General features: G+C 39.9%; 1 protein-coding gene and 1 long non-coding RNA gene across 4 annotated transcripts in view; one reads left to right on the top strand and one right to left on the bottom strand.

Annotated features, from left to right (window-relative positions):
• LOC135198570 (T-cell activation inhibitor, mitochondrial-like) overlaps window positions 1-24,636 on the bottom strand; it is a 207,546-nt gene that overhangs the window by 38,355 nt on the left and 144,555 nt on the right. For all 3 annotated transcript variants that reach the window (XM_064226286.1, XM_064226285.1, XM_064226283.1), the window contains exon 7: window positions 3,338-3,481. In XM_064226286.1, coding sequence (XP_064082356.1) covers window positions 3,338-3,481 — 144 coding nt within the window. The remainder of the gene's footprint in view (window positions 1-3,337; window positions 3,482-24,636) is intronic.
• Window positions 13,320-22,404, top strand: LOC135198572 (uncharacterized). Its single transcript, XR_010310839.1, has 2 exons — window positions 13,320-14,406; window positions 19,648-22,404. It is a non-coding gene; the product is annotated as an uncharacterized LOC135198572 (long non-coding RNA).

Genomic DNA, 24,636 nt, shown 5'->3' with positions numbered 1-24,636 from the left:
TTTCCCAACCTACTGGAAGCACTGGTGGAGCCCCCCATTCGTCTGACAGAGACCAGATCTTCTCAAACAACCTCATTTTCTTCGGTTCCATCAGAGGCTCTACATGCTTCATCTTCAGTCAACCTCATTTTCATCAGAGGCTCCACATGCTTCATCTTCATGCCTGGAGACTGTCAAGAGAGGGTTCTCCTTCAGAGTGGCTCGACAGTTGGCTCTTGCCAAACGGCAATCAACTAGAGTAAATTATCAGGCTAAATGGTCGGTTTTCAGGCATTGGTGTAGGTCTCAAGGGCACTCAGTTTCTAGATCTTCCCTACCAAAAATAGCGGAGTTTTTAGTTCATTTACATCATGACAGGGGCCTGTCACCTTCGTGCATTAAGGGTTATAGGTCGATGCTTTCCTATGTTTTTAAGGCGAGGCTCCCTGAAATCTCTTCTTCTTATGTCATTAGAGACCTAATTTGATCTTTTTCCCTATCTCGTCCCAGTCCGCAGTGATCTCCCCTGACATGGGACGTTAATAAAGTCCTTCAAGCCTTAAGGTTCCCTACGTTTGAGCCTCTGAATACAGCCGATTTTAGGTACTTGTCTTCTAAGACACTTTTCCTTGTCTCGCTGGCTACAGCCAAGAGGGTGAATGAACTGCAGGCATTCTCTTTTCTGGTTGCCAGATCTGGACAAGACATGATTTTGTCATACCTTCCCAAATGTGTCACAAAGACTGAATCGTCTGATAATCCCGTTCCCAGGTCTTTTGTTCTAAAGTCGCTGATCGACTTTGTTGATAATTTGAATGAGGAATTAGTTCTTTGCCCTGTTAGGGCGCTCTCATGTTATTTACATCGCACGAAAGACATTCAGGGTTGTCCCAGTCATCTGTTTGTTTCACCCCGAAATGTCAAGAGACCTATGTCAAAGAATGGTGTATCCTTTTGCCTCAGAGATCTTATTGTTAAAACAGGCGGTTCGGCTGCCTGTGAAGGCCAGGCGCTGAGAGCACACTGTATTAGAGCAATTGCTACATCAGCGGCTTTTATGAAGAATGTCTCCGTCGCCAAGGTGCTTGAGGCAGCGACTTGGCATTCTAATTCTGTTTTTGCCTCTTTTTACTTGAGGGATATATCTCTAGTTCTAGGCGACCTTTGTTCTTTGGGCCCATTGGTGATGGCAGGACAGGTCGTCAGACAGGAGAATTAGGTAGTCTTCCTGTTTTACGTTTGGTTGCTACCTATATCTTATTTTTGTTGCAAATTATTTTTTGTTTTTTGTTTTTGCAATATAACTTTTGGGGCAGTTTTTGGTTTAGTTATAATGGGAATTGGGCAGTTTGGTATTTATAAGTGTTGTTGATGACAAGGACTGGCTGCTAGACAACTCATGCTGCTTTCATTGTCAGTCTGACATTGGACCAGCCACTGGGTCGTCAGCACTGGCAACTACGCTTCTCCCAAAGTCGATGCTGACTTGGGACTAGCCACTGGTTTGCCTGTCCTGATGACTCATGCTTCTTCCATTGTCTTTCTGGACAGGGAATTAGTCAATGGATCGTCTTCTGTCATCTGGTGACTCATTCACCATCTATTTTTTGTCTCACCTGTTTTCTCAGAGTCAGACACTCACGCGAGATCAGGCGACATTTAGTAGCTCTGAGTTTCTTGTTGACGAAATTGGTTGCATTGCTATGCCCTCCAATGATCATTTAACATGAGACCAGTTTGGACTGTCAGGCACTCATCCTCCGGGACTGAGTCACCTTTTGCTCCGCGCTCCTTTCTCTTGGCACCAGAAAGCTCGAGTCAGGAGTTGCTCGCTGCTGGCGACGTTGGGTTGCGTTGAATCGCCAAGGCAGTCAAGGCACTCATTCTTCAGGAAAGAGTTGCCAATGCCCTCTCCTCTCTCTTGGCACCAGACATTCGTAAGAGAGCAGGTGTCGTTGTTGGTGTTAGTGCTTGATGAAGTCATCAGGGTGCAGCCTTGCTGCCCTTGATGTTGTCTGACTTATCACCTGGTTGGTCACCTGACTTTTGTACAGATGGACTGACTGCACTTGTCCTTTAATACCGCAGTTCGGCGGCATTATGGTAGGAGACTTTGAGTTCTTAGTACTATCTTAGACTTTGGGTTGAGTTTTTAACTCTGCATATGATATATATTTCTTTGTTTTATGTCCTGTTATTAATTTCTGTTTTTCTACCTTTTCCATTAATTGGATTAGGTTGGTTCCTCCTATTCTGCCCGAAAGGGACATTTTATTCAGATTCCCTCCTCCTTTTCAATGTGGTTAATCGGGCTAGATAAATTATATTAAGGTAATGTTTATTAATATGAAATTTCTATGATAAAATTAATATTAATAATACTTATCTGTATAATTTATCTAGTCCCACCCATCTTACCACACAAGCTGCCTATCACAACTGATTTTCAAGGGAAGGTTTTGTAACTGTTAACAGCATTGTTGTCAACTGGCGGACAGAATAGGAGGTAACAGGGTTGCCAATGTGGTAAATTTTGGTGCGGTTTTTGGGAATTTAGGGCTAGATAAATTATACAGGTAAGTATTATTAATATTAATTTTATCATAAAAATTCCATTTTCATCATCTGTGTATTGTACCCCCTTCTAACATCTTGTCCATTTTTCCTCAGCACCTCTGCTACTTCACTTTGCTAAGTCATATTGAGATTGTGTTCTTTTCTTTCACTTCTTTGCTGCTGCAACTTGCCCTTTTTTCATTACAAGAAATTTAATGAGTAGAAAAATTCTTATAATTTATACCAAAAGAACTTTTGAGGCGAGTGACATTTTAAGTAATCCTAATTTTCACAACTATTAACATGAAAGATAGCATATACTATTATGAAATTTTAATAATACGTAATTCTCTTGTTCAACCCCTTCTTTGCATATAGGAGACATTGTTATACTATCCCCCAACTCTTTACATGTCATACTAACTAACTACACATCAAGATGTTGTGGTACTGTATTATTTGCTACAAATGACACCATAAAACCCTTACTGGATTAAATATATACGTCATTGACGTCATCACAACATCAAAAGGATTATAATCGTCACTTAGCTCTCTCTGCACCTGAAAAAAATAGCATGGTAAATTTTTTTGTAAAAAATTTTTTAACATTTTTAGCCGACTTACATATTTCCATAAAAAGAACTGCAGTACCTATGTTCCTCTTTAAAATTAACAGATATACACCTGCTATACGATTAAAATATTCTTTGGTTTTGCAAGAGACAGAACTTCAATTTTATAAACGACTGTAATCTGTACCTAGTACCTACTACATAACAATGAAACAAACAACTCTTACGATTCAACTACAAGCTGTAAAGATGACAATGACTCGGGCCAAGACTTCGGAAAACCATGGGTTCCATGATAGTCACCAAGCGCTGTCACAAGTCGCTGAAGTTGCTGGCTGTAATTTTCCGCAAGAAAGAAAGGCTGATACTTTCTGAAAATAAATTAATAAAAACACTAAATCAAACAAATATGGAAATAAAAATTATAAAAAGATTACTTATTCGTAGCAGCATTATAAAAGTAATTCTTACATTACTAACAATAACAAGTTTAACCCTTAAACGCCGACTGGACGTATTTTATGTCAACATTTTTTGTCTCTCGGGTGCCGACTGGACGTATTTTACGTCGACATACAAAAGTTTTTTTAAAATTTGCGGAAAAGTACTTTTAGGCCTACCAGCCGAAAACTCTTGAATCACGCGCCTTGGGGGATGCTGGGAGTTCACGGATCAAGGTGTTGTTTTGTTTACAATTGTTACGCAGGTGCGAAAGCGCGAATTTCTTTCTTGCCGCACTAAAAAGTATCTGTGACACATCTCGGAAATTATTTTGTCACTTTGACATAATTTTTGTACCATTTTAAATTAATCGTTACATGGAGTATTATGTATGAAAATGTGTGCATTTTTATGTAGAATACAACGAAAAAATACTCGTGATTGTAGCTTTTATCAGTTTTGAGATATTTTTATACAAATAACGATAAGTGCCAAAATTTCAACCTTCGGTCAACTTTGACTCTACCGAAATGGTCAAAAAACGCAATTGTAAGCTAAAACTCTTATATTTTAGTAATATTCAATCATTTACCTTAATTTTGCAACTAATTGGAAGTCTCTAGCACAATATTTCGATTTATGGTGAATTTATGAAAAAACTTTTTCCTCACGTCCGCGCGGTAACTCTTCCGAAAAAAATCATACATGCGATTGTGGTAATGTTTGCACCATTTTAAATTAGCCGTTACATAAAGTTTTATATATGAAAATGTGCGCAATTTCATGCACAATACAACTAAAAACAACACATGGTTGTAGCTTTTATCAATTTTGAAATATTTTCATATAAAAAATGATAAGTGACAAATTTTCAACCTTCGGTCAACTTTGACTCTACCAAAATGGTCGAAAAACGCAATTGTAAGCTAAAACGCTTATATTCTAGTAATATTCAAGCATTTACCTTCATTTTGCAATAAATTGGAAGTCTCTAGCACAATATTTCGATTTATGGTGAATTTATGAAAAAAATAACATTTTCTTTACGTACGCGCGGTAACTCTTCTGAAAAAATTCACAACAGGTGCGATTGTGGTTATGTTTGCCCACCATTTTAAATTAGCCGCTTACATAAAGTATTAATTATATGAAAAAATGGTGCGCAATTTCATGTAGAATACAACTAAAAATAATTGAAGGTTGTAGCTGTTCTCATTTTTGAAATATTTGCATATAAATCACGATAAATAGAAAAAAAACCACGTTCGGTCAACTTTGACTCTACCGAAATGGTCGAAAAACGCAATTGTAAGCTAAAACTCTTACAGTCTAGTAATATTCAGTCATTTATCTTCATCTTGAAATAAATTCGAAGTCTCTAGCACAATATTTAGATTTATGGTGAATTTAAAAAAAAAAAAACTTTCCTTCCCTCCGCGCGCGGATTCTCCGCCACAAATCTCCGAAATGCGTACGTCCTATTCTCGGAATATTTGCTCCATTTCATATTAGGCATTTCATAGTTTTATATATGAAAATGTGTGCAATTTTATGTAGAATAAAACAAAAAATATTTGAAGGTTGTAGCTTTTCTTATTTCCAAAATAATTGCATATAAAAAATATATATAAAAAAATTCGACATTCGGTCAAATTTAACTCGTCCGTAATGGTCGAAAACTGCATTTGTAAGCTAATATTCTTACAGTATAGTAATATTCAATCATTTGTCTTCATTTTGAAAGAAATTGGAAGTCTCTAGGACAATATTTAGATTTATGGTGAATTTTTGAAAAAAATATGTTTACGTCCGCGTGTTACGAATTCATGCATTATTTTGTGATAATATTTTCTCTGTGTTGCTTTTATCGTTTTACAATGTGTTATATACCAAAATGATCGCAATTTAGTGTACATTACAACGAAAAAAAAGTAACTTGTTACCTTCAACCGTTTTGCGCACAGCGCGATTTGAATACAATTATATATGAAATTTCGTTTTTACGCTATCATATATCCCATTATTTATATATGATAATGATAATTTTTTTCATTTCTGATGGTTGCATACTAAACTTCAGCCAATGAAAAAAAAGGAGCCAAAAATGAACTCTTAATCTTGAAAACTAAGCATGCTGTGATATTTTGAAAAAAATATTTTTTCCGCTTCCGCGCTCACTCTGAAATAACTCCGGCACACAGGAGACATTTTTTTTTTTACCGCTTCGGCGTTTAAGGGTTAAAAGGAATTAGTTTAGGAAACAGAACATTATGTCCTAAGGGCATTATCATTTTAGACTGCATTTATCTATAATACCAATTTGAAAGTAATATTTGCATTCACAACGAGAGACAGAAGAGTAAATTTTAATTTCTCAATAGCTAATGTAAAGACAATAATGGACATTTGCATTACAAATTATTACCATTGCAAGGTATTTCAATTATATGTATGGTTTCTAACACTCTGATATTACAACAATGTTAGTCATCAATGTTGAAAATATATTATTTGCTCAAAATTATCATTTAAGCTATTCGTTACAAAGTTTCTCACAAAAGATTTGGTACTGTATTAAATATGCACATATGAAAATAAATGCCATGCCTTGTACTCTCCATAACATGATATATTAATGCAGGTAAAAAAACTTAAAACATAAAACAGGTTTTGATGTAGAGAAAACCTATTTATGGTAGTTGCCGTTGAGTCCTCAAGGAGTTACCCATCTATGGTGTGCCAGAGCTCCATGGTGACTAGACTAATATCACAGAAATATCTTGTAGCCAGGTATTGTGTCGTAATGATAAACACTATGACGTGATGGAGTAGTATAATGTACTCAAAGACAAGAGGGCATTTTCTCTAGTCTTCAGCAAGGTTGAACCCAGTTTTTCCCACAGCAAAATCTAGAAGAAGTGACTATTGCACATGCACATTGGCCATCTTGTTTACAACTGGGCCAGTAAAAGACCAAGAACCATTATCTCTGTTGGTCAACGTAGGATGATCCCTAGCCCAAATACCATGCCTTTTCATCAAGGAAGTGGGAGGGTTTTGAGGACTCAACAGCGACTACCAAAAATAAGTTTTTCCCATGGCAAAACCTGTTTTTTGATAGTATAGTCACTTGTTTCGTCCTCAAGGAGCTTTACAGAGACATTAACAGGTGTTGAAAGGCTTTAGGTCTTCAAATTTTAATCCCCCCCCAACAAAAAAAAATTCTGGTCCAAGGTTTTGGTGACAAAAAACTAGAAACTAAACTAGAACTTACAGTTTTAGTGTGAAGTTATGTAATGACTTACCTAAGAATGCTGGATGTGGTTACAGTCTTGTCGCACCTGTTAACCCTTAAACGCCGAAGGGGTATAATAAAAATCGTCTCCCGTAAACCGAGGGGATCTCGGAGTGAGCACCAAAGCAGAAAAAATATTTTTTTCAAAAAATCACAGTGCGCTTAGTTTTCAAGATTAAGAGTTCATTTTTGGCTCCTTTTTTTGTCATTGCCTGAAGTTTAGTATGCAACCATCAGAAATGAAAAAAATATCATCATCATATATAAATAATGCGATATATGATAGCGCGAAAATAAAATTTCATATATAATTGTATTCAAATCGCGCTGTGAGCAAAACGGTTAAAGCTAAAGTTTTTTTTTTCGTTGTATTGTACACTAAATTGCAATCATTTTGGTATATAACACATTGTAAAACGATCAAAGCAACACAGAGAAAATATTATCACAAAATGATGCATGAATTCGTAACGTGCAGACGTAAAAAAATGTTTTTTTTCAAAAATTCACTATAAATCTAAATATTGTTCTAGAGACTTCCAATTTGTTTCAAAATGAAGATAAATGATTGAATATTACTATACTGTAAGAGTTTTAGCTTACAATTGCAGTTTTCGACCATTACGGACGAGTTAAATTTGACTGAATGTCGAATTTTTTTATATATTTTTTATATGCAAATATTTCGAAAATGAAAAAGCTACAACCTTCAATTATTTTTTGTTGTATTTTACATAAAATTGCACACATTTTCATATATAAAACTCTATGAAACACCTAATATGAAACTGAGCAAATATTACGAGAATGTGACGTACGCATTTCGGAGATTTGCGGCGGAGAATCCGCGAGCGGAGGGAAGGAAAGTTTTTTTTTAAATTCACCATAAATCTAAATATTGTGCTAGAGACTTCAAATTTGTTTCAAAATGAAGATAAATGAATGAATATTACTACACTGTAAGATTTTTAGCTTACAATTGCATTTTTCAAACATTTCAGTAGAGTCAAATTTGACCGAACGTGGTTTTTTCTATTTATCAAGATATGCAAATATTTCAAAAATGAGAAAAGCTACAACCTTCAATTATTTTTTGTTGCATTCTACATAAAATTGCGCACATTTTCATATATAAAACTTTATGTAATGGTGCAAACATTACGATAATCGCACGTATGATTTTTTCGGAAGTGTTACCCCGCGAACGTAAGGAAAATTTTTTTTTTTCAGAAATTTCCAATTGGTTGCAAAAGGAAGGTAAATGATTGAATATTACTAGAATATAAGAGTTTTAGCTTACAATTGCGTTTTTTTTACCATTCCTGTAGAGTCAAAGTTGACCGAAGGTTGAAATTTTGGCACTTATCGTTATTTATATGAAAATATTTCAAAACTGATAAAAGCTACAACCATGGGTTGTTTCTAGTTGTATTGTGCATGAAATTGCGCACATTTCCATATATAAAACTTTATGTAACGGCTAATTTAAAATGGTGCAAACATTACGACAATCGCAGTATGATTTTTCGGAAGAGTTACCGCACGGAAGTAAGGAAAAAGTTTTTTCATAAATTCACCATAAATCAAAATATTGTGCTAGAGACTTCCAATTTGTTGCAATAAGAAGGTAAATGATTGAATATTACTAAAATATAAGTGTTTTAGGTTACATTGCGTTTTTAGACCATTTCGGTAGAGTCAAAGTTGACCGAAGGTTGAAATTTTGCCACATCGTTATTTATATGAAAATATTTCAAAACTGATAAAAGCTACAATCATGAGTATTTTTTTGTTGTAATTTACATGAAATTGCGCACATTTTCATATATAATACTCCATGTAAAGGCTAATTTAAAACGGTGCAAAAATTATGTCAAAGTGACGAAATAATTTCCGAGATGTGTCACTGATACTTTTTAGTGCGATAAGAAAGAAATTCGCGCTTGCGCACCTGCGTAACGATTGTAAACAAAACAACACCTTGATCCGTGAACTCCCTGCATCCTCCAAGGCTCGTGATTCAAAAGTTTTTGCTGGTAGGCCTATAAGTATTTTTCCGCAAATTTTTAAAAAAACTTTTCTATGTCGACGTAAAATAGTACGTCCAATCGGCACCCGACAGACAATTTATCTCGACGTAAAATACGTCCAATAGGCGTTTAAGGGTTAAGAAGACCCTGGTTTTCCGCTGTAGCACCCATGGGGTCAGGACTAATCATACCACATACTGATACACAGTGTAGTCGAATTTGTTTAAGCTCATGGCAGCAATGATTTAAGATTACGGTCTCTGATGACCAACCTGTACATTCGGAGACTTCTTCAAACGAACCATTTCTGAAGAAGGCCCACAATGTAAGGCAGTCCCTGGCTTACAACGTTCCAAGGTTACGACAATTTATTATATTCACTAGAAATTATTTCCACATTTACGACGCATGTTCCAGGGTTACAGCGCTTATGACACTGTGACGGAAGAAATATGACTCCAAAAATGCAAAATAACCAATATTTGAAGGTGTTTTATGAAAAATGCAATAAAAATGTAGTTTACATAGTTTTTAATACAGTGGTCCCCCTGTATTCACGAGGGATGCATACCAGATCCCCCTGTAAATAGTTAAAACCTGCAAATAATTGGAACCCCTATAAAAATGCTGAAAACAGCCTATTTTGTTAGTTAAAACTCAAGGAAAACCCTCTAAAAATTTTTACACTTGGTTTTTTAATATTTTTATCAAAAAAATGCATTTTATGGTGAAATTGATAAAAAAAAAAAACAGGAATTTGTGGCTATTTCTCATAGAAAAATGCCATGAATATGCAAATTTTCCGCGAATAATGCGAGGAAACGTTCCCGAGAGAAATACGCGAATGTGAGTCCGCGAATCCGGAGAACGCGAATACTGGGGGTCCACTGTACACCAAAAGCATTAAAAATGATATTGTTAAGATACAATAAAGTTTTATACATACTTACCTGGCAGATATATACTTAGCTATAGACTCCGTCGTCCCGACAGAATTCAAAACTCGCGGCACACGCTACCGGTAGGTCAGGTGATCTACCATTCCCGCCGCTGGGTGGCGGAATCCCAACCATTCCCGTTTTCTGAGCCAGATTTTCTCTTACACCTGTCTCCTGAGGGGAGGCTGGGTGGGCCCTTAATCGTATATATCTGCCAGGTAAGTATGTATAAAACTTTATTGTATCTTAACAATATCATTTTTATACATGCGACTTACCAGGCAGATATATACTTAGCTGATTGACACCCTTGGTGGAGGGCGAGAGACAGCTATATATAAAAAACAAAAATTCTAATAACAGGAAACAACAATTGTTGTAGGATATCAATCCTTGGTTCTTACCTGTTTGGGCTGAAGACTTCATGATTACTTTCATTTAGTCTGCCTGCCTCAAGAGCTTCAGTGAGGTAAACCACCTATGACCGAACAGCCCTTCTGGATCATGTCAATGGGGGCTAGCCCGCTTACGCGACAGAACCTGCATGGATCGTACCAATGGGGCTTACCCGCTTACATGGCAGAGCCTGACCTGTATCTTATCAATGGGGCTAGCCCTCTTACATGACAGAGCTTTAGGCTTTACATAATGCACAACGAGGAGACCAAAAGTTAATCCCGACCACCTGACCTTCCTAACCATGTTAAATCTAAGAACTGAAAAGGGTTCTTCCTATACCCTCTTTCAGTCAACCATAAAAACCAAACACCATAATGTTAAAATTACATAACCTAACTAATTAGGATTAACCTCAGCTCCTCCTCCCAGCACTAAATCCGCGGACACATATGCTCCCAGTGAAAAGCACTTCTCATAAGTAACTCACATCCTTTAGATAGTGAGAGGCGAAAACACTGAGTTACACTTCCAATACGTGGATTCAATTAGATTTTGAAGGGACCACGTTTTATGAAAGCCATTGAGGTTGCTATGGCCCTCACTTCGTGTGCTTTTACCCTGAGGAGTTTAAATTGTTCTTCACCACATTTAAGATGCGCTTCCTTAATAACGTCTTTAATGAAAAACGTAAGGGCGTTTTTTTATATTGGTCTTGTAGGATCCTTGACCGAACACCAAAGACTTTCCTGCGTACCTCCCAAAAGAGACTTTCTTTGTAAATAAAATTTTAGCGCTCTTACTGGACAAAGGGTCTTCTCCTTTTCTTCCCCCGTAAGAGAAGAGAGTGCCTTCACTTCGAAGCTTCTAGGCCACGGTTTTGATGGGTTTTCGTTCTTGGCTAAGAAGAGAGGCTTAAAAGAGCAAATTGCAGCCTCCTTCTTAAACCCCACTCTGCCCTCTAACGCTTGAAGTTCACTCACCCTTTTGTTGCCGTGGCTAAGGCGAACAGGAATAGAGATTTCCTCGTCAAATCCCTAAAAGAAGAATTATTGGAAGGTACGAATCTTTCAGACATCAAATAATGCAGCACTATATCCAAGTTCCAACTGGGATTTTATTATTCTGACTTTTTGAGGTCTCGAAAGACCTAATAAGGTCATGTAGATCCTTATTGTCCGACACCTCCAGACCCCTATGCCTAAACACCGAGGCCAGCATACTTCTATACCCCTTGATCGTAGATACCGCTAGGCCACACTTTCTTCTAAGGTAAAGAAGAAAATTTGCAATGTCGGTTATAGAGGTACTGGAAGAGGATAGCTCATGCGTCCTGCACCATACCTTCTAAACACTTCCCCACTTCGGGACTGGTACACCCGTAATGTGGATGGTCTCCTGGCTCTTGCGATTGCTTTTGAAGCTTCGCGAGAAAACCCCCTCGCTCTAACGAGTCCTTCGATAGTCTGAAGGCAGTCAGACTTAGAGCGGGGAGGTTTTTGTGATACCTGTCGAAGTGGGGTTGTTTGAGAAGATCGCTCCTTAGTGGGAGCGATCTGGGAAGATCCACTATCCACTCCAGCAACTCTGTCACCCAATCTAGGGCTGGCCAAAAGGGAGCGATCAAAGTTAATTTCGTTCCCTCTGAGGAGGCAAACTTTCTTATTACTTCCCCTACCAGTTTGAAGGGGGGAAAAGCGTACCCGTCTATTCCCTTCCAATCCATGAGGAGACCGTCTATCGCTATTGTTCTTGGATCCGCGATGGGGGAGCAATAATTCTCCAACCTCTTGTTCCAGTTGGTTGCGAACAAGTCTACGTTCGGCCTTCCCCATAACCCCCATAACTGATTTGCACACTTGAGGGTGGAGAGTCCATTCGGTGGGGAGCACTTGGTCTCTTCTGCTTAGCAGATCCGCTCGAACATTTCTCTCTCCCTGAATAAATCTCGTTAGAAGAGAGATCTGCTTCTCTTGCGCCCAAAGCAACAACTCCCTCGCTGTCTCGTAAAGGGAGAATGAATGAGTTCCCCCTTGCTTCCTGATATATGCTAGGGCTGTCGTGTTGTCTGAATTGACCTGAATGATCGATCCTAATATCTGTTCTTGAAAGTGCAAGAGAGCTAGGTGAATGCTTTCAGTTCCTTTTTGTTTATGTGCCAGGACACCTGAGCTCCTTCCCAGGTTCCCGACACTTCTTGCGAATCCAACGTTGCTCCCCACCCTACGTCCGATGCGTCTGCAAACAACGCTCGGAGAGGGCTCTTTATGTGCAAGGATATTCCTTGACCGAGTTTCTTCGGGTCTAACCACCACCGAAGATCTTGTTTGACCTTGTCCGTTATCCTGAATGACTCTTCGAGGTCCTGGGAACTTTGATCCCAGTTCTCCTTCAGATAATACTGAAGGGGTCTTAGGTGCAGTCTCCCTAGGGAAACGAACTGCTCCAACGAGGAAATGGTTCCCAGCAAACTCATCCACTCCCTCGCGGAACAATGCTCTTTCCCTAGAAATCCTGACACCTTTGTAAGGCAGCGCTCTATTCTCTCTGTTGACGGAGACGCTAGAAAACCCCGAGAATCCATCCGAATCCCCAGATAAACTATGTTCTGCTGGGGATCCAGCTGGGACTTCTCGAGGTTGACTAGGAGTCCCAATGACTGCGTCATCTTTAATGTTACCGAAAGGTCCTCCAGACACTGTTGCTTCGACTTTGCTCGTATTAGCCAGTCGTCCAAATACATCGAGATTCTGATCCCCTCTAAATGTAGCCAATGCGCCACATTCCTTAGGATACCCGTGAAGACTTGCGGGGCCGTCGAAAGTCCGAAGCAAAGCGCTCGAAATTGAAACACTCTTCCCTGTGACATGAATCTTAGGTATTTCCTTGATGCCGGATGAATTGGCACATGGAAATATGCATCTTGAAGGTCCAGGGATACCATCCAGTCCCCTGGACGAAGAGCAGAAAGTACAGAGGAAGAGGTCTCCATCGAGAACTTCTTCTTGATCACAAAGACGTTCAGCGCACTTACGTCCAAAACCGGCCTCCACCCGCCCGAGGCTTTTGGTACCAGGAATAGACGGTTGTAGAAACCTGGTGAATGTGTAAGAATTACATTATATATAAACCAGTGACCTGGGGTCATGGCATTAGGAGGGTTCTACGTGACCAAAGCACACCTTAGATTATGCTATGCGTTGTCTGCAGTAGCCTGATCTAGCTCAAAGCTTTGTCAACATTTTTATGTTATGATAACTTTGCACAACAACTTCCATGGGAAGAGGTTGACCTGTTAACCTACGCCGGAAACTTGTAACTTCCGAGCCGGCGAACTACGTATGTGTTTTTATATGAATTGCTTAGATAGCTAATGTTCCGCTATCGACGCGATGCTTTAGAATGGCAGTTTCACGCCAACAGTCAAACATATCGGTCGTCCGACCGAGCTGCATCTCCTAGTATGGAGTTACAGAATAAAGTTGTTAACTTGTTCAACTAGCCTGTTTGAATCATCTCCTCTAGACAAGAAAGAACCTCTCTACTAAGATATCCAAGGGAGATGAGAGGAACCAAACATTACTTACGGATAACAGCCGTAAGGAAAAACAAAAAGTCTATCGCCAAGCGATAAGACATTAGAAAATGGTGGCAGCTAATAAACGAAGAACATAATTAACAAGACCCATATCAGCCGACCGAAGGTCTACAAGAACTAACTTCCACCTTCAACATCAAACGAAACAGAGGAAACGGGATCTTCAATCAACGCAACAGTTTATGAAGACGCAACGATGTCCTTCATCGAGAGGAATACAAGCATTTAACACTGACGTTTGAGCAACTGTTATCACTTATCTTCGAGTATCTACACCGGACGAGGGCGGCATCGAACATCAACGGAAAGAAGAAAACAAACACAGGGAACATCACCCGTTCACGAGCAAGGACGCAGAGTGGACAGCTATACGCAGTAGTGCAAGGACGGAGGCTGTGACGTCATCCATCTTGGACTCTACCGCGCATCGTGCACCGAGAGAAGGCCGTGACGTCATCACGACTTCCGACGCGAGACGTCATCCCATGTCAACAATCCTTCGCAATATAATCTGGAGCTAAGTACCATTTTTATCTATTCAGGTCTTTTCCTCAGTGAAGTGTTGTTCATCAAGAGTCGATCGTCCAGTATTCTGGGGGTGAGTTGTTCGCCATATTAATCTTCCTTCATTACAGAACCTATCTTCAACCACGAGGTTCTCGCCCGCAGATTAATTTTTTTTCTTTTCTCGTTGTCATTAACCGTTTCTTGCAGGAATTCTCCGTATAATATTTGATCATATTGTCTGTATTTTTGTATCTTTTGGGGGATTTTCCTATTATTATAACACACTTATACAGTACATTGCTTATGCGTTTACGTAGTGGTCGAGTGTACTCTTATAGATATTTTGATAGGATTGCAAGGAATAGAAGTGATAAGAAAAAAGTGAAAGCCGAAATGGCAACCACTCCGGCTGGCAACCCCAACGTGGTGACTCTCGTTAGCGCGAGGTCAGCGATCGTCCCTTTTCAAGGTCGGGTCAATGGGTTCCTGCCTCAAAATGTTGAGGCATGGATCTCATCTGTAGACGCTCATTTAAATGCAAAAAGCATCACAGACCCAGCAGTACAATTACAGGAGGCCAAGAGCTTCGTAGACTTCGCTAAAGGCGACGCAAGTGCGTATCTAAGGGGGGTTTCTTTCCAAGAAGCGCTTACATGGGACGAGTTCAAAATAAGATTACGTGCCGTGTATGGGGGTGAAGAGGCTTTAGATGTAGTATTGGCTTTGAGAAATATCCTTAACCAAGCCTCCATGACTCAGCTTAATGTTGTCGAGCGGCGGCGCTAATTGCCGACCGGCTAAATGAATATCAGATAGTTTATGTAACTCCGGGTGGGTTGCGGGTGCTAACATCAAAGTGAAAGATTTTATCCGTTTGATCTACCTTACGTCTATCACTGTAATGTTGCCTGAAGCGTTAGTACGGTGTTTTGATAAAAAATTGCAGCCCGACAGTACGGAATTAGATGTGTATAAACAAATCAAAAAACACATGTCTAAATGTACCGACCTAGATCCTTCGCTCATTCAAGTTTTTGCAGAAAATGAGAACAAGCCACAACAAGTAAATGTGGTACATAATAATAATCAAGTGGCAGGGATGGTTTGTTATAACTGTAAACGACCAGGTCACATGATTTCAGACTGTCGACGCGTTTTTGTTCAATACACAATAGTTCAACTCATTCATATAACCGTTGCTACTCGAGGAATCAACAGACAAACGCTACAAACACGCAACCAGTTGCTAGTGCAAATAATAAGAAGGGTCCTCAGTACTATAAAGAAAGAAACAACCAAACGGAAATTCTGCACAACAGCAGAAACAAACAAATCGTGCTTCAGGTACCTCTGTTCCTGGGCCGTCTAGCCAGAACTCGCAAGGGCAAGCGAATTTTCAGGGTGTGATAAACAAAACAAATACCACGTAGTTCACACCAAGGGGGGAGAGAGGGCGATGTTGGGTCATCAATATCAACATCTTTTGTATCAAATAATCAGTTTAATCATTTATCAGATCATTGTGAGGCAATTGATTTTCCTATGAAACACACGGCCGAATCAAAAAAATCTGTGCAGGTTCCCGTAGATTTGCAACAAATTCATGCAATTATTAGTCAAAACGAGTTGCGACCAACCTTACATGCAGTAAATTTGGACCATAAGTCATTCACTTTGTTCTTTGATTCTGGTAGTCCACGTAATATAATGGATTTAAGGACTCATCATTTACTCTTTTCAAATTTCCCTATAGAAAAGTCCGGAATAAGGCTCTCAGGCATTGGGAATAATGAATTAAATGTTGTGGGCGTAACTCATGTACAGTACAAGGTCGGTAAGCGCACGTTTGCTGATACCTTTGTCGTTGTACAAAACATTAATATGTATCCCGCAGTAATTATCGGATACCCGTCTATGGGCACTCAAAATATTATCTTAGCACCTGCAAAACACGGCGTGTATATCAAAGGGAAATTCTATAGGTCTTCTAATACCCTAAAATCAGTTTTAGATAATAAGAGACAGACAGAGTTGTCACTTACATTACGGAACCAATCACCTGTCTCATGAACCAAGAAATAATACAGGCAACCCAACAGAACTCTCGCTCACCCGTAATATCAGCTTGCACGCAAACTCTCGAACCTAACGTAACTTCAAATATATTAGTGCGTGTAAAAAGAACCTTGCCAGGATCTGAAACATTAATCCTTTCCGAAACTCTGAACACACGGAGGATTATCCGTCACACAAGCCGTTTATACAGTCGGCTCACAACAGCAATGTAATATCGAAGTCTGTAATCATTTGAATACCACTTTAGTAATCCACAAAAATCAACATATCTTGGATGCCGAAGTTTATAAACATCGCATTCTTACCGTTACCTAGCTGAGATAAATCACGCTCAATCAGTCGCGGATGAAACCCTTTTGCAATCTATAAAGAACAAAATCAATAAAGATATTCAAGAAGAAGAAATTCAGCAGAAATTTTTGAATCTTTTAACTAAATATCATGATGTTTTTTCCACTACGGATGGAACCTTAGGAAAAACGGATGTCATAGAACATCAAATCAGGCTCAAGGACAAACAGAAAGTAATCTATGTACCTTCGTACAGACTTCCTATGAAATTTCAGAATGAGATAACAGAGGAAGTAGGTAAAATGTTAAAGGAAGGAGTCATTAGGAAATCAAACAGCCCTTATAATTTTCCGTTAATAGTAGTACCGAAAAAAGATCGAACTTGGCGGATATGCGTAGATTTTCGTCGTTTAAACGAAGAAACAATCCCTGACGATTCCCAGTACCATGTACCGATGATATCCTATCTTTACTAGGCCAGAATAAATATTTCACAAGCCTAGACTTACTAAAAGGATTTCATCAGATTCCGATGGAACAAGAAAGTATCCCATACACTGCCTTCAGCACAGCCAGGGGACATTATGAATTTTTGCGTATGCCTTTTGGTTTACGTTGTGCTCCTATAACTTTTACTCGTATGATAACGTCGTGTTTGGAGACTTGTTGGGAGATATCCTACATGCCTACATGGATGACTTAGTAATCTTTTCCAACACATTAGAAGAGCATTTACGTAAATTGGAGTTAGTGTTACAAAGGTTAAGGCAGCATAATTTAAGGGTAAAGATAGTAAGTGTGAATTTTTTAAAACAGAACTAGTCTATCTAGGTTTCACGGTTTCTAGTGAAGGTCTTAAAGTCGTCCACGATAAGGTGTCGGCTATCCGTAACTTTCCGATACCTATTAACGTCAAGGGAATACAGCAATTTTTGGGGTGCAGCGGATACTATCGCCGCTTTATCCGCAATTACTCAATCATAGCCGCTCCCCTAACCGATCTTATAAAAAAGGGCGTAGATTTCGTATGGTCTGAATTCATCAACAGGCGTCGATAAATTGAAAGATGAACTGTGTAGTTCTCCTATCTTGAAATTTCCTGACTTCAATAAGGAATTTTTCATAGCAACAGACGCCTCAGACCTAGGAGTAGGTGGGGTATTGCTTCAACAATATGATAGACAGTTTTTCCCTATAGCTTTTTATTCACGTAAACTGAGACCTTCCGAAAGTAAATATGCAGTAATAGATAAGGAAGGGCTCGCTATTGTTAATTCACTCGTGCACTTTAAGTTCATAATATACGGTTATCCCGTCAAGGTTCTCACTGATCATAAGCCCCTAACCGACTTCTTTAAAGGCTTTAGTCACAGCCCCAAGCGAACTCGGTGGCACATGATCATTCAGGACTTTGCGCGAGGATCGGGTATTTACCTGGGAAAGCAAATATCATTGCTGACGCATTATCACGCAACCCCTCTTCATCTTGTACCGAGCCATTAGCTGAATTAATAGATATCTCAACCTCCATGCCCGTTGTTAAAACTATATCCGAACAGGAAGATCTGGGCTGGAGTGCTGAACTATTACAGACGGAACAAAGAAAAGATCCGCAAATAGAAAAATCATCATTGCGTTAAACGGAATCCGAAGAAAAGAAAAAGAATACCTAAAGTATAAGCAGCAGAATTATATCCTACAGGAAAATATCCTGTGTAGATCTGTGACGAGGAAAACCCGCAACACACCGCAGTTGAATAACAACCAGGTGGTGGTGCCTATCTCACTCATACCCACTGTCTTAAAGTGGTTGCATGAAAATCCACTGCACGGACATCCGGGTTATACCTTGATGTCACAGAAAGCCAAATCCTTATTTTATTGGCATACGATGCTTAGAGATATAAAAAGCACATAGCAAATTGTCGCACTTGTCAAGAATACAAAGGGCACACGAAGACACCTGTCAGCCTAGGCTTACCCGCCCGTGCCAAATCAACCCTTTGAAAGAGTACATTTAGATTTATTAACAGGATTTTACGAGTCAGACAGAGGAAATAAGCACCTCCTAGTAATTATAGACGCTTTGACTCGATATACAGAACTTATAGCGCTTAAAACAAAAACCGCGGTTGAGTGCGCTAGGAAGTTTTACGAGTGCTACATTTGTAAACATGGAATTCCACACATCATTATCTCAGACTCGGGCGGGGAGTTCAATAATCATTTCCTTAACTCCTTGTGCGAATTCCTTAGTATAAAGAAAATCAAATACCATGATCTATCACCCAGAGTCTAATGGGCTAGTGGAAAGGGCAAATCGTAAGGTTTTAAACATTTTTTAAGGGTCACCTTAGGGGGGGCAGATCCCAACTGGGACATTGCCATACCTGCGGTACTAAGCACACTTAATCACTCGTATCACGTGTCTATTAAAATGACACCGCACGAGGCACTGTACGGTATCCCGGCCCGAACGCCTTTTCACATCTTAAAGCCTACAACTAATTTATCAAATCCTCTAAAGGATGTTATGGATGCAAGCATAAGTCGATATAATATAATTCGTAAGAATTTAGAAGAAGCACAGATCATAATGAAAAAAAATCATGATAAATAGCTAAGCCAACTAGAACATATGCCGTGGGCGATCAGGTATACATACAAGTATACGTGCGTAAAGGTTTAAATTATAAACTGACACCTAAGTTTGAAGGCCCGTTTAACATTTTAGAAAATTTAACGGCCAATAGAGTTAGGGTTCAAAATGTATCCAAACCCACTGATGTGAGAATAGTCCCATTGGCACATATCAGAATCTAAAGAAAGGTAGATGGAGTGAGGGAAAAAATGGTTGTATTTATGAAACTTGTATAATAATTTATATATATATATATCTATTAATCATATTGTATGTAAACCTATTCTTTTACGCGAGTTATTACATCTGTTTTACTCATTGCAGGTTTTCAAAAATGAATCTGTTATTGTTGGGAGTGATATTGTGTATTCAGACATCTTTGTTGTATGGAAAGAGTGCTAGGACTAAAGACATAGAATTTAATCATGGCTCGATTATCGAGAGAATCGATGATGTATTCATCGTGTCAAGTAATATTGTTATCGAGGTAGATATGCATGCTATTTTCCTACCTGAAGATGACGTCCTTAACTTAAAGAATGACCTGATGAGGTTTGGTATTTCCCTTAAGGAAATGCATGAACGTAATTTTCATGCTAACTCAGAGATTTCACTAGCTCAAACGCTAAGCGTCGCAGAAATGTTGTCTTATGACATACAAAATAAAACCGCCGAGGCAGAAGAACTCGCTCGTGACCTGCTGATGTGGTCTGTGCGGCACAATACTCTTGAACGCCGCAACCCGCTTATTCTAGCTGGACTAAACATCTTAGGATCAGTTGCGAATCTAGGCTTAGGAATCTCAAATCGCCTCAAGATAAATAATCAAAATAAAAGAATTGAGTTTTTGCAACACAAAACGGAACTGGCCTTATCAGAACTTCGCAGCCAGTTATCTTCGATCAATCAAATAATGAATATCGTTAATGAACATTCAAATAATATCGATCAGGTCATGGAAGTTCAACATTTGCTGGCTACTTTAGCTTACTATAGTTCGAAAATAGATCATATCCGTGTGAAAATATCACATTTATTGAAAAGTCAAAAGATTACGTAGAAGCAATTACGTTAGCAACAAAGGGTGTGTTATCTCCTCACCTCATGCCTATAAAAGATCTGACGTTAACTTTAGAAAACGGACGGGAGAAGCTAGGTTATATTCCTTTATTGGATGCCCATAAAGTAGAATTCTATTATAGCCTAATATCAGTCAGCGTAGAAAATTATAGAATTATGATCACGATTCCTTTTGATTCTTCCGATGCTTGGCAATCATACAAAATAGCACCGTTTCCTACTTTTATGACGAATAACTCAAATCCAGTAATATCCAATTTAACAGGGCATGTACTGATTTCTTCTGATAAGAAATCATTTACAGTCATTAAAGACTTAGATAAACTCACTCACTGTTCAGAAGCCATGAATAATAAAATTTGTACAGCTGACTCTTTTGAATTCTATCCTATATCAACGGATTCATGTGAGTTAGACATAGTGCTAAACGGCTCTCTCTCTCATACAAGCGAAGGTTGTCTGGGGAAACTTTATCCCTTTTACGGTAATAAATTCAATTACAGGATGAATAATGGGTCCTGGATCCGTTATGATAAGGCCGGATTCGACGTCGTGTGTCCGGACACATCCACCGCCCATGCCCCTATCTTCGTAGCAGCCGATGGTTGTACGGGGAAATCTACAAATTATACCGTCAGAGGGGTCAACACGATAATACGTGAGAAGGCGTATTTCGCGAACTACACGTGGGCTACAACAATCATCCCATCACTACCTCTCCCATACAACGCGCGAGTAGCTCATCGTCTGACGCAACTGGCTGAGTTGACCCACGCGTCATCGACTTATGCAGGTGGAGAACATCTTCGCTACTACATTCTGCTAGCCGTGTTCAGCGTGACGGCCATATTGGTTATCGCCGTCAACATCTTTGCTTGGCGTAGGCTGAGGCGTAAACAGAAGGATCTCCAAGGGAACGTACTGGCCCGTCTGGATGACGTACCCGTTAAACTCAAGTCGTTTGCGTTTCGGGCCGCCTGAACCTGGCCACTTCAGTTCGTGCCTAGGGAATTGTCTGGAATTGTGTTGTGTGTGAAAAGCGGTCCGTATGCTGGCAACAATGTAGGACAAGAAAGACTCACGCCTTTGCATTTGAACAGTTAAAGTATCTCCAGGGCGCCTAATAAATCATTATAGCCCAATATTATACATTAATATATTCCTAAAGGTATTTTTCGGGCACCTAATAAAATATCAGCCCTATATATTGAATTTCTGCAGAATTACATTGTTATACTATTATACAATTATATTTATCTATTATAAAGAGTGACAAGTACTCTTTAACAATTATCCATGATCATGCTATAATCATTATTTAGTAACCATTATTCTTAATCAGGTTACATGTTATCATATTAATCATGTATACATGTTTTGATTTTTACCATTTTATTATATTTGGGTACATAATCATTATTATTACCAAACATGGATCTATATTTTCCATGCATTTATCTTTGTTTATGAATATGTCAACAAGGGTATGTAACAGAATCTTTTTATGCATTTAATCACTTAGTATGTTACGAGCACGCTCCTATGAACAATGTTTAAAGTAATTTTTTTTTGTTATTCAAGGCTTGAATAGGTAGCAGACCGAGCCTAATGTAAGAATTACATTATATATAAACCAGTGACCTGGGGTCATGGCATTAGGAGGGTTCTACGTGACCAAAGCACACCTTAGATTATGCTATGCGTTGTCTGCAGTAGCCTGATCTAGCTCAAAGCTTTGTCAACATTTTTATGTTATGATAACTTTGCACAACAACTTCCATGGGAAGAGGTTGACCTGTTAACCTACGCCGGAAACTTGTAACTTCCGAGCCGGCGAACTACGTATGTGTTTTTATATGAATTGCTTAGATAGCTAATGTTCCGCTATCGACGCGATGCTTTAGAATGGCAGTTTCACGCCAACAGTCAAACATATCGGTCGTCCGACCGAGCTGCATCTCCTAGTATGGAGTTACAGAATAAAGTTGTTAACTTGTTCAACTAGCCTGTTTGAATCATCTCCTCTAGACAAGAAAGAACCTCTCTACTAAGATATCCAAGGGAGATGAGAGGAACCAAACATTACTTACGGATAACAGCCGTAAGGAAAAAACAAAAAGTCTATCGCCAAGCGATAAGACATTAGAAATGGAGATCTTGAACCGGTTCTATTGCCCTTTTCTGCAACATAAGTTCTACTGCTTGCAGGAGAGCTTGACTCTTGACAGGATCGTTGTATCTCGCTGTTAACTCCCTTGGAGTTCTTGTTAAGGGAGGATATTCCCTGAAGGGGATGAGGTATCCTCTCTCGAGGATCGAGAGGGTCCAGCTGTCCGCCCCTCTCTTCGCCCAGACTCTGGCAAAGTTCGACAGTCTGGCGCCTACCGCTATCTGCGACTTCTTCTTCATTTTGCCTTCCCTGCAGGTCTCCTGGAAGGCCTTCCTCTGGTATCCGGTCTTCTACCTCTAAAAGGGGTTCTTGAGGAGGAAGAGGCTCCTCGAAAGGGCTGCTGAAGAGGTGCTTTATCCTTCTTTTGAAAAGGAACCGCAGGCTTGAACCTCTTTGCTGACTGTGTCAGTAAAATCCTGTGTGGCTTTTCCAGCTAATGATTTTGCTACATCCCTCACCGTGTCCTGTGGGAAAAGGTGGTTCGAAAGTGGCGAATATAGCAAGGCCGACCTCTGTAGAGGAGATACTGACTTGGACAGGAAAGACCCATACACTGCTCTCTTTTTCAAAACTCCCGATCCAAAAAGAGCAGCCACTTCCACCGAACCGTCCATCACCGCTCTGTCCAGACACGATAACACACTCGATAATTCTTCCATCGTGACAAATTCGGGATCTTGGGCTCTCTTCGCAAGGGCTCCCAACGCCCAGTCCATAAAATTGAATATTTCGAGCGTCCTAAAGAGTCCCTTTAGTAGATGGTCCAGTTCACACATCCCCCAAGTAGCTTTTGCTGATAGTAGAGCGCGCCTCCTTGAAGAATCTACTAAGGAAGCGTAATCTGCGTCTGCCGATGAAGGCAGTCCTAAGCCCATAGGTTCCTGGGTATCGTACCATCTTCCAGGTTTACCCGTCAACTTTGAAGGAGGGCATGAAAAAACAGTCTTGCCCGCCTCTCTTTTATTCTTAAGCCATTCTCCAAATCCTTTGAACGCTTTTTTCATACTAAGGGCTGGACGCATTTTTACAAATGAGGATGCTTTTGGAGACTTCGTGCTCGATAGCAAAGATCCTGGAGAGGGCGGATCCGCTGGTTGAAGCTTATCTCCGAACTCCTGCAACAACAACAAGGACAATCTCTTATAATCAGAGACTACTACATCCACAGGTAATTAACTTCATCCGAGACTTCTTCTAAGTCTCCGGCTGTCGGGGATCCTTTCGGAGAAGAGCGGTTCTTAGTTGTCGAGGGACTTCTGTCAAACGAAGAAGAAAGTCGTCCGTGTGACAAATCCTTGCTACAACAAGGCGCAATAGAGTTCTTAAACGCACGAGATCTTCTCTCAGTCACCTGTTTCCTACCAGGTGAAGGGCTCCTACTCTCCGAAGAACTCATAAAGTGCGAAGGGGTCTTACTCTGACCTAAGCTCGTACAAGGAGCCTGGCGCCTACTCGACTCCTGACGCCTGCTCGACTCCTGGCGTCTGTTAGACTCCTGGCGCCTACCCGACTCCTGACGCCTGCTCGACTCCTGAAGCCTGCTTGATTCCTGGCGCCTGCTTGATTCCTGGCGCCTGCTTGACTCCTGGCGCTTGTCGTGACTCCTTGTAGGCTCTTGACGCCTCTCACAAGACTCCTGGCGTCTGTTAGGCTCTATACGCCTGTGATATTCTTGGCGCCTACTAGGCTCTGTCAACTCTATGTTTCTAACAAGCTCCTGCTTCTTAGGCTCTTGACGCCTATCCTGATCCTCAGAAGAGGAGTCCGACTCCTGACTTCTCCTAAGAGACGTAGCTGACCGCTTGCTCTGCGAGCGGCTACCGCTGGGAACTTCCTTCCTATAGATAGGAGAGGATCGTTTAAAGGGAGAACGAGAGAGTCTCTCCGGTGACGAGCGCCTGCTAGAGTGAGAAACTTCTCTCCTACCAGGAGAAGAAAATTTTGATCTCTTCACTGGAAGGGAGGAGTCTTTCCTTCGAGACGAATCCTTATGTAGAGCGCCTACCAAGGAGGATATTTGCTCCTGTAGATTAAGCAGGAAAAGCTTTGTCGGATCTTGAGGC

The sequence above is a fragment of the Macrobrachium nipponense genome, chromosome 22 (assembly GCF_015104395.2).
Source record: "Macrobrachium nipponense isolate FS-2020 chromosome 22, ASM1510439v2, whole genome shotgun sequence".
Lineage (NCBI taxonomy): Eukaryota > Metazoa > Arthropoda > Malacostraca > Decapoda > Palaemonidae > Macrobrachium > Macrobrachium nipponense.
The sequence above is the reverse complement of the archived record's forward strand: the minus strand, read 5'-3'. Positions and strand labels throughout refer to the sequence as shown.